This window comes from Gekko japonicus, unplaced genomic scaffold (assembly GCF_001447785.1).
Source record: "Gekko japonicus isolate JY-2015 unplaced genomic scaffold, Gekko_japonicus_V1.1 scaffold2243, whole genome shotgun sequence".
Lineage (NCBI taxonomy): Eukaryota > Metazoa > Chordata > Lepidosauria > Squamata > Gekkonidae > Gekko > Gekko japonicus.
This window is the reverse complement of record NW_015162547.1, coordinates 5,659-16,456: the sequence shown is the minus strand read 5'-3', so window position 1 is coordinate 16,456 and position 10,798 is coordinate 5,659. Positions and strand designations below refer to the sequence as shown.

The 10,798-nt window shown below is 48.3% G+C and overlaps 1 protein-coding gene across 1 annotated transcript in view; it reads left to right on the top strand.

The window, feature by feature from the left end:
• The window catches only part of GNPTG (N-acetylglucosamine-1-phosphate transferase, gamma subunit), a gene marked incomplete at its 5' end in the record, with an annotated part of 8,959 nt that extends 479 nt beyond the window's left edge, over positions 1–8,480 (top strand). The window contains 9 exons of the mRNA XM_015406347.1: positions 52–119; positions 387–441; positions 524–607; positions 847–940; positions 1,324–1,438; positions 2,865–2,947; positions 4,336–4,464; positions 5,078–5,159; positions 7,841–8,480. Coding sequence (XP_015261833.1) covers positions 52–119; positions 387–441; positions 524–607; positions 847–940; positions 1,324–1,438; positions 2,865–2,947; positions 4,336–4,464; positions 5,078–5,159; positions 7,841–7,965 — 835 coding nt within the window. The remainder of the gene's footprint in view (positions 1–51; positions 120–386; positions 442–523; positions 608–846; positions 941–1,323; positions 1,439–2,864; positions 2,948–4,335; positions 4,465–5,077; positions 5,160–7,840) is intronic.
• Positions 8,481–10,798: the final 2,318 nt, after the last annotated feature.

The window sequence follows — 10,798 nt, the reverse complement described above, 5'->3', positions numbered from 1 at the left end:
CCCTCCCCCCCCCCCCCCACACACTGAGCCTTCACTCTCTTTCCCACCCAGGCTGCACAACCCTTTCCTGCCTCCTGCCCACCGTCTGCAGCCCAAAGCCAGCCCAGCACCGGCTTCAGGTGAGGGCCGGGAGGGGGCGGGTAGCATCGTCCCTTGGGGGAACTGGGCTTTCAGGCACACCTGAACATCCCCCCTGCGGCCGGCCCTGCTTCCCCTAAGCGGGAGGGTGCAAGTCGCGGGTGGCGGGGTTTTGGGGGGGTTAGCTCTTCCCGCCTGGACCGCCTCCCGCTGACTGGCATTGTCTCCCTGTCAGGCTGGCCTTCTGCAACGGGGGGGTGGGGGTGGGGGTGGGGGTGGAAGCTGTTTTATCTGCCTCTCGTTTGCAGGCCCTGCCCATCTCCTCCGGCTGGTGGGCAAGTGCTTCAGCTACATGGAGTCCACGTAAGTAGCCAGGGTGGGCCTGGGTGAAAAGGGAAGGACTTGTGCCAGAGACTGCCGTGGCCATCTTTTGGGCTCTCTTTAGGTACAAGTACGAATTCTGCCCCTTCCAGAACATCACCCAGCATGAGCAAACCTTCCGGTGGAACGCTTACAGTGGAATTCTTGGGTAAGGGCCAGCTGCTGGTTAGCAGCTCCACTCGGGGTTCCTTCCCACAGTCCAAGAGACAAAGCGGCAGGTGCCTAGAGATGGCGGCCCTGTTCCACATTAGGGGCTTGGACCATGCACGCATAGTGTTAGTTTTAGACTAAGAAAAGTGCTAAAACCTTCTGTGTTTTACTGTGCGGCACATAATGTAAAAAACTGGAAATGGGAACACGGTTTTCTCCCCCTCCCTGGTCTTTCAGTATCTGGCAGGAATGGGAAATTGAAAACAATACGTTTGTTGGCATGTGGATGAGGGATGGAGATGCGTGTGAAACCAGGAACAGGCAGACCAAGGTATGGCAATCGAGTCGTTTGTGGAAGTGAGAATGGCTTTTCTGCTCCTGACCTGCGGCCTCTAAAGCGGTGGTCGTGGTACTTCCCTAAAATGGGTTGTAGGCAGAAGGAGAATTTGTTGAGGGTATTCAGCGTCCAAAAGACAGTTGTGTGACTTTTTCCCTTTTTGGAAGTGGAGGGGCTCATCAGCAGGTGCCTGTTCGTAGTGCTGTAGCTGCGGTAAGACGACACGAGAGCCATTCCTTGCATTGCATTGGTGCAAGATTAAGCTGTGTTCTCTAACGCAGTGGCGGTGCTTGAGAGTGTGGGTGAAAGGGGACTTTGATTCAGTACAAAGCTGGCAATTTGGCTGTTTTCAGAAGTTCTCCATTGTTTGCTTCCAGGTCCTCCTTGTCTGTGGGAAGAGCAACAGGTTAGCTCACGTGTCTGAACCAAGCACTTGCATTTATTCTCTGACATTCGAAACACCACTCGTTTGCCACCCGCATTCTCTCTTAGGTAGGGTTATCTGATCTGCTGCTTGGGGGGGTGGGGGGGTGGGGGGGAGGGAGGAAATGCAGGGAAGTTGCTGTATGCAGCTCGTGCTGCCATTTTTAGCCCTGGACACTAGGGAAGTCTGGGAATCTTGCAAGGTATTGCGATGCTTACATCTCAGGGGCTGAGCTTGTCTGACCTTGCAGTTTCACAGTTAGGGCTGAGATCCAATCAAGCAGGTTCAGGAAAGAGTATTTGGCCAGACTGCAATGTCATGCCGTGCTAATGCCTGCCACAGCCAGCTCTATGTGGGTGTAACATAACTGCAGTTACAGGTTGTTTGTCTACTTTATTTAGGGCGAATAACAAGATGTGTTGAGGCAAGGGAGGAGGAAGGGGCCAGTTTGGTGTCATGGTTAAGTGCATGGACTCTAATCTGGGAGAACCAGATTTAATTCCCCACTCCTCCACTTGCACCTGGCTGGATGACCTTGGGAAAGCCATAATTCTGGCACAGCTGTTCTTGAAAAAAGAGCAGTTTCTGTCAGAGGTCTCTCAGCCTCACCTACCTCACAAGGTGTCTGTTGTGGGGAGGGGAAGGGAAAGGAGACTGTAAGCCCCTCTGAGACACCTTTGGGTAGTGAAGGGCAGGGTATAAATCCAATCTCCTTCTCCTCTTCTTCTTCATCTCTTGCCCTAGCGATGCTAGTGCCCTAGCAATGCTTCAGACACATACAGTGCTGGCAAAATTGCCTATGAGCTTGCCTATCTACAGTGGGCAAACATGGCCATAGCACTGACCCCCGTGCCACAGCAATCGATGCCTGCAACCCGCACTTTGGGACTGCCTTCAGACAGAAGTTTGGAGTAGCCAGCAGTAGCCCGGGGAACATCTATCCTTGCAAGTGAGACAACGTAGATCAGTTAGCTGGCCTTATGGCACGGTGTGTAGTAACCGTGCACAGAAAGCCCCTGGGGGTAGGGGTCAAGTGTACAGTCCTGCCAGTGGGAAAATACCTCTTTTGTGTTCAAATACACCACAGAGGGAGATGGTGAAGGGCCCCTTATGGTAAAGTTTACCTTTGAGGAATGCTCTGCCAATAACAATGATGGTGGATACAAAGTAGCCGGGGTGAAGGATCAGGAACAGAACCCCAGCCCCCAGCCCCACAGACATTTGCTCTTGTAATCTTTCCTCCCACCCCCATGCAACTTGACAAACATGCAGCAAGGGCTCAGGAAGCTCCCTTTGGTGAGGCCCTTGCCCAGGAGAACAGGAAACGTCCCTCACGTGGGTGGCATTCGTCCATCAGGGCTATCGCTCCGCATCTGCCACTGATCAAGGTGTGAGGAAGTCCCCATGGATTTGAACTGTGGAGGCACCAGGCTGAAAGGCAGCTCCCGCCCCCAGCCGCCCTCAGGAGCAGCAAGGGTCTCTCTTCTTTTGCAGTGTACCCAGCCCTGCCTGAAGCCCTCCGAAGAAAGTGGGATGATGTCGAGCAGTCACTTTATGAAGAGATGATCACAAAGCAGGTTTGGATGAGAATGCTCTTGCCTACTGGGAAGACCTGGTTTTGGCCGGCTATACCCATCCATGAGGGGTTTCTAGTTAAATTTGCAGGATTGTTTTCCATGTGTGTTGGGTTTGTTTTAAGTTGTATCAAATGTTAAGCAAAATAAGCTCATTTAAATGAAGATCGAGTTGGAGTTCAATCATTTTACAGCCGACAATAAATTTTTCACGGGAAGCCGTGGCTGTCAGTCAGACTTAGAACCAACAGCTGAATAAAAGCGACAAGGATGGGGGTGGGGGGGAAATCCTTCTGTTAGATTTGTTACCCTGAGCTCCTTCCTGGGTCCAGGGACAAGCTAGTCATTATTACAGCTACTGACCACCCGGTGGATCTGCCTTTGGCCACAGAAACCGCCTCTGCAGTACTCTTTCTTATTTCACACTCTGGCCTGTTGTCACTTCTCCAGTTAGAGAACTGATGGCTCTAGAAATCCGCTTGGACATGTACTGTTCATTTTGAAAGCCTCCCTTGTTGCCCCCCACCCCCCCACGCGCCTCTTCCCAGTTTCCAATCATTCCTCTGTGTCTAAGCAATGCACTGGTCTGTCCCGTTTTCTACTTCAGGCTTAGACTCTCAGTTGTGCCACAAGCTGGACCTGGCCAGACAGTTGCAAAGAATTCTGGTCGGTCTCAGCCAAAATTGTTCTAGTAAAGCCAGGCTGAGTCTTGATCACTTCTCCGCATTTGTCTGTGTCTGTGGAAACCTTGCGGCTAACTATAGCCTAATCCATGAATGTTTTCTTGGCAGAAGAAGAAGAAGAGTCCCAAGTAGTCAAAGGAGGCTTCCTTCCCAATGAGCACACATTTGGCCTTTGAGGAAGTGAATCTGGCTTTTAGTACCTTTGCACAGAGTCTGAGAAATCTGGGCAGAGGGGTCTCTTGTCATTCTGCACTGTGTTTCTAGGCTATCTGGCCAAAGGTCTTGGATGATTGTCCTAAGACTTAGCTGCTCACCGGTATAGTTAGAGCAGCCAGTGGGTATCTACACTTCTCCAGGAAATGCATTTATTTCAGAATGGGAAACTTGATGTAAATCCACCTACTGACTGATGGATGGACCCCTGACTTGGCTAGCCTGGTCTTGTCGAATCGCAGAAGCCAGGCAGGGCCAGCCATGGCCAGTGCTTGGATTAGAGACCCCCCCCCAAAGGAATACCAGGGGCGGGATGTGGAGGCAGGCGATGGCAAACCGCCTCTGAGCGTCTCTGGCCTTGAAAACCCTACCGGGGGGGGGGGGGAAAGGGGGTGTCTCTCCGTATCATTTTATTTGTGCAGAAGCCAGAGATGAGAAGCAAACCGGTGGCCTTGGGAGGAAATGGAGCTTGATTTGGTGTTTTTGTTTTTCCAGGGCTATGAGAAAAGGTTGAGAGAGATCTTTGAAGAAGCCTCCTTTTTTAAATCAACAAAAGAGGCGCAGAGTGAGCAAAAAAATAAACTTCAGCATCAGGAATTTGAATCTCTGGAAAAATGCAACAAGGTACAGAAACTGGAAAGAGCTGTTGTGCCGGTGACTCATGGATGCTCTGATTACCTGTGTTTTAAGTGGAGTCCCTCGCTGAGTAAATGTGCTGGTGCGGCGGCTGGAGAGCCAGACTCAGGTCCAGGCCTCTCCTTTGCCGTGGAAGCTCCCTGGGACGACTCCAGGCCCATTGCTTTTTCCTTTCTGCCTACCCCTACTTCGTAAGGTTATTGTGAGGGTCAGATGGAGGTGCAGAGGAGAGAAAGGTGCCGTGAGCTGCTCGGGGTCCCCGTGGGGGGGTGGGAGCAGAGCATGAATACCCGCTTATTTCAGTGGCTTACGGGGACAGGGGAGGGAGAGCTGTCAAGAGGTGGCCAAGCAGAAGCAGCCTGTGAATGTCATCCAAGCATTGAGAGCATTGTGAAATTCTCTGGGTGGTTAGTGCAGAGATGCTGAGGGTGGCCCCCCGTGTGATTAATCGGAGCCGATGCCAGCAATCAGTCACTCTGTCAGGAAAAAGCAGCCTTTTCTCTACTGTGTCTCTTTGTTTCCGAGGTCTGCTTCACTCCAGTGTTTGGTACCGACTGAACTTTGTGCTTGTATGAGATGAGGCTTCCCTCCCTTCTTCTAGGAATATCAGCAGCTTTCCAAAGATGTACAGAAATTGAAAGACCTGTTAACTCTCCATGGAGTCACGTATGAGGCTATCTTGCGTAAGTGTAACAAAGTTCTCTTCCCCTTGCTGAGGTGGCAGCACCTCAGACCTGAGCTCTAAGGTGGCGAGTTTGGAGTGGCTGTCACGGAATTCAGTGGGACTGATGAGCAGGTGGTAGAGGGCTCTTCTTCTTTTTGGTCTTTAATGGGGAGGCCTGGGTCTGTATAAGGAAGTAAAGATCTGGTGCATGAGTGCTCCCCCGAGGGGCAGCTGTGGGCGCACCTCATGGAGGGAGCAGCGTATGTCAAGTGTGGACTTGAATGCGGGGCCGGGGGAGGGGGGGAAGAAGTGGGGGATTTTTTAAAAAAAATGCCTGGAAGGGCTTTTTGACTGACTGCAGCCAGGTCCGGCTAGTCACTCCTTCACTCGGGAGCTGCTGAGGCATATATGGGATGCTGAGGCAGCAGAGTGAGGGTAAAGGCCGAGTCGTCACTTTCAGGCTGCATCAGATGTGCACATTTAGACTTGTCAGGCTCTGTCAGCTTGGGCGCTGAGAGCAGAGATGACTCACTTGATTTAAGAGCAGAAGAGAAGCTAACGTTGGGTCAGGCCAATGGCCCCTCCAATCCAACACTCTGTGTCACACAGTGGCCAGAAATACCAGGGGCCATCAGGAGGTCCAGCAGTGGGGCCAGGAGGACACCAGGAGCCCTCCCACTGTGCTTCCCCCCAGCACCAAGAATACAGAGCATCACTTGCCCCAGACATAAGAACATAAGCCAGTGTTGGGTCAGGCCAATGGCCCCACCAGTCCAGCACTCTGTCATACAGTGGCCAAAAATGCCAGGTGCCATCAGGAGGTCCATCAGTGGGGCCAGGACATTAGAAGCCCTCCCACTGTTGCCCCCCCCAGCATCAAGAATACAGTGCATCACCTACCCCAGCCTGTGAGTTCCTATCTATACCTTGTGGCTAATAGCCACTGATGGACCTCTGCTCTAGATGTTGATTCAATTCCCTCGTGAAGCCGTCCATGCTTGTATTCGCCGCCACCTCCCGTGGCAGTGAATTCCGTGTGTTAATCACTTTTTGGGTGAAGAAGGACTTCCTTTTATCTGTTCTAACCCGACCGCTCAGCAATTTCATGGAGTGCCCACGAGTTCTTGTATTGTGAGAAAGGGAGAAAAGTACTTCTGCTCTATCCCATGCATAATCTTGTACATCTCAATCATGTCACCCCTCAGTCGTCATTTCTCCAAGCTAAAGAGCCATAAGCTTTTTAACCTTTTTCCAATGCTATAATGTCCTTTCTGAGGTGTGGTGACCAGAATTGCACACAGTATTCCAAATGAGGTTCCACCATCGACTTATACAGGGGCATTATAGTACTGGCTGATTTGTTTTCAGTTCCCTTCCAAATAAACCCCAATATAGCTAGGCCTTTTTTATTGCAGTCGCACACTGTCTCGACATTTTCAGTGAGTCATCTACTATGACTCCAAGATCTCTCTCTTGGTCAGTCTGCCAGTTCGGACCCCATCAACGTGTATTTATATTTAGGATTTTTGGCTCCAATGTATATCACTTTGCACTTGGCCACATTGAAGCCCATTTGCCACGTTGATGCCCACTCGCCCATCCTCGACAGATCCTTTGGGAGTGCCTCACAATCCTCCCTGGTTCTCACCACCCTGAGCAATTTAGTGTCATCCACAAATTTAGACACATCGCTGCTTACTCCCTACTCCAAGTCATTGATGAACAAGTTAAAAAGCATCGGATGTAGGTACTGAACCCTGTGGAACCCCACTGCTTACCACCCTCCACTGTGAAAATTGCCCATTTATACTCACTGTCTGTTTCCTGTTAATTAGCCAGTTTTTGATCCACAAGGGAACTTGTCCTTTTATCCCATGACTATTGAGCTTACTTAGGAGCCTTTGATGAGGAACTTTATCAAAAGCTTTCTGGAAGTCAAGGTAAACAGCATCTGTTGGATCCCCCTTGTCCACGTGTTTGTTTACCCATGCTGAGTCTGCCTCAATAGTTTTTTTCATCAGTGTGCCTATTAATTCTCTTCTTAATAATGGTTTCCACCAACTTATTTGGTATCAACGTCAGACTGACTGGCCTGTAATTTCCCGGATCTCCTCTGGAACCCTTTTTAAAGATGGGGGTGACATTAGCTACCTTCCAGTCCTCAGGAATGGAGGCAGATTTTAAGGAAAGATTACATATTTTTGTCAGGAGATCCACAAGTTCACGTTTGAGTTCTTTCAGAACTCTTGGATGTATCAGTTTTTGAGTTGTCTATCAGTTTTAGGACCTCCTCTCTCATCACCTCAATCTGACTCAGGTCTTTCAACACCCCTCCCGAACTCAGCGGTTCTGGAGTGGGCAAGCACTTCTCATCTTCCACAGTGAAGACAGAGGCAAAAAATGCATTCAGCTTCTCAGCCATTTCCCTATTGTCCTTCTTTGATCCATTTACTTCTTGGTCGTCCCTTTACCCCTTGGTCATCCAAGGGCACCACTGCCTCCCTAGCTGGGTTTTTTTTTTTTAAGGTTGAGGTATGAAGCACGTGAAATATCTCTGCATTTAATGGAGCTTTTCCCTCATTAAATGTTGTGGTGCTCATGTTTGAAGTTTTGGCAAGACTCATTGAATGTATAGAACCATGCAGATTGCAGTGTGTGAATTCTGAGTTCAGTTGCAGCCAACCACTCTCAATTTTCCAGCTGGAGACAGTGCTGATAAGCGTGCCACGCCAAAAAGGGTGACAGAAATGCCAGCTCTTACAATTGTACCCAAGGTGGAGACACAGAAGCATGGAGATACAGGGCTCTGGAATGACTCCCCGTGAAGGAATTTACCTGACCGATCTGCTCAGCGCTGGATCTCTCATGGCAACTCAATATCATTCCTTCTGATGCTCTAGACCTTGTCTGAGCCAATATTCCTGGTAGGCCTGCATGTGAGGTAGTCCTCCGGTGTGAAGGTGGGGGGCCCCTCACTGAATTTCTGCCTGGAAGTAAGGACTGTGGACAGCTGTGGATGCACGTGGTGTAACAGACAACTCTGCAAGAGAGCAAGGTGGGCAACAGGAAAAACTGCAAAGTTAAGATTTCTCTTCACAAACCACCTCGTCTGGGGCCACACTTCTCATCCAGCCGGACTCCCTAGTTGTGGCACAAGAACCCTTGTAATCTCACCTGCCTCCTTCGCCGGAACAGGCAACGTTTCTCAGAGCTGATGGGGATGAAGTGAGAATTCTTTGGGGATTGCTCAGTAAGAAGATACTGATTCTGCAATGAAGTCTGTTCTAAATGGGGGGGCAGCACGTGGGCTGGTGTATTTTTAATAAAAAAGAAAATTTGCAGGTGAATCATTTGTCGAGGTTGTGTGTCTGCCCATGACTGACCTGAGCATGTGTCTTTGCAAGCATTTGTTGTTATGAGGATGGCCTTCTATGCTGTTAGGTCTGTTGCCCGGGGAGAGAGAGAGGCTTAACACTGAGGCCTTTTTGTTAGCACATTTAAAGTGTTTTTCTGTTATCTGTTTTCTTACAGTTTGTGGGAGGGCTGAGATGCTGCTTTTCAGTTATTGATTCCACAAGCATTCTTTGTTCTAGAAACATCCGAGTTTGTCCTTTCCTTTGCAGGCTGTGACACTGGCTGCAAGATCAGCATCTGCATTACCTTGCTGGAGGACAAGTAGAGGTAGAGCAGGGGGTGCGCCTTAGGTCATTGCAGACATTGAATGAGGCCTGTGAAACACCTGCTTCCGAGGTGCTCATGGCACACGTGAGCGGCGAAAAGGGGATGTGGGTCAGGAGAATCGGCAGCCAGCAAAGGGTGCTCCGCTTCTGATCAAAGAGCATTATCTCTCTTCTGCGCTCAGACTGATGCCTGGAAGCACTGTTTTTTAAAAACCCAGAAAACCTTATAGCAGCTTTCTCTTTTTGTCCCCTGATTCCCAACACTCCTCAGCTTGGAAAAGGGGGGGCATCTAAAGCAGGACGGGACCCCTCCCTTCTGTGCGAAGAGTGGGACCTCCCCCCTCCCGCTGTTCAAACGAAGCCACCGAAGGCAACACCCTGAGGGTGCTAAAGTTCTTTGACTTGTGTGGCGAGCCAATAAACGACACAGTGAGACAGATAATTCCAGGCAGTAAAGGGTAGAGAAAGAAATTTATTCAAATAAAGGAACATCTTACAGCTAAAAATGCAGCTCAGATGTTCAGTGAATAGCGGTAGGGATCAGACTTATATACTCTTCTTGCTCCTCCCAACTTTACGTCATTATTGACAGCATTTGTTGCACACACTCAGTTTAGATTTCTTTGTCTGAACAGTCATTAATTACATACTTGACAAATAAGATGTTACTTGGCCACTTCTCAACTCTACAATTCAGGTGTTCATCTTATTAAAAATGATGAATGCCTCTTTGGCCGATCTCCCAGACTTGTTTCACTTTGGAATGAACTTTGTACAGACAAAGAGGCTGAGCTCATCTTTAGTATAAAATCTATCCGTTCTGTTACAAAAATGGTTCCTTTACATTGATACAGGATTATAAAGTATAACAACATTCTTAATATCATTTTATGGGTTATTGCTCTTAAAATATAGACAGAATACATTGAATCCTGAAATACAAAATTATAGCACTATTTTAAATATTAAACTCTCTATAAGCACTTTCTAATATTGCAAAGTGGTCTATGACATAAAGCTTTTGTAGATACACTGAATCTACCTATCATTCTTCATTTTGATCCACCAGGACATTTTTGTTAATTTTTATAAAGTATTAAATCTAAATTGAAACTTCTAATTTTGTAAAATATGCTATTTTACCTTTGCCAGTAGGGGTCCCCTTTGTATAATACAAATGTTGAACTTTTAATTGGCTTCTAATTAATGACAGGTATGCATGATTGAGTCCTGGGACTTCATAAAAAATTTTTTGGAATATCTCCCAACTTGTTAGCAGTTTGGAAGTCGTAAGCAAAATTTCTTATTTAAAAAATAGTCTTAGTAAATATCCAGCTAGCTACTTCTCTCATACTCAGAAATATTTTATACCATAAGTTTTCATTCTTAGCCATAAAATATTAAGATTTTGTTTTGACTTCTTGAAACACATACGGAAAGGGTTTTTCCAAACTTAAATCTCGTTTTACAGAAAGTATAATTGTACTTTTCCTCAACTCTATTAATTATCATGACATTCAATTATAAGATTCCTTTTACTGGGCATCACACCAATTCAGTTCATTTAATTAAATGTATAACTATTTTTCTAAACAAGCAAAGTCCTTTCTGTTTTAAAATAATAAGCTGAAATAAGCTTTTTCTTCTTAGGGGGTCGGGTCGTCAGCCCCTGGAGGAGAGAGGTTGGGGGGGGGTACTCACAAGAGCACTGCTTCACTTGAGCTCCTCCAGGTCACTCCGGATCAAAGGGGATTCTTTGACAGGCGTGATGGGCCACCTCAAACTGGGATGGGCTGGAGGAGACCAGGGGGCGGGGTCTCTTGGTGGGAAAAGCGGGCAGCAGCCAGCTCAGGTCCCTTGAGTCCATCTGTGGTCAGCAGATGGGGAGACTCACACCCTGCCCACCTGACTCCTCCTGCGTGTGACTGGAGATGACGATCTGAGCCCAACCAATGTGTCATCATGTAAGAGGAGAAAT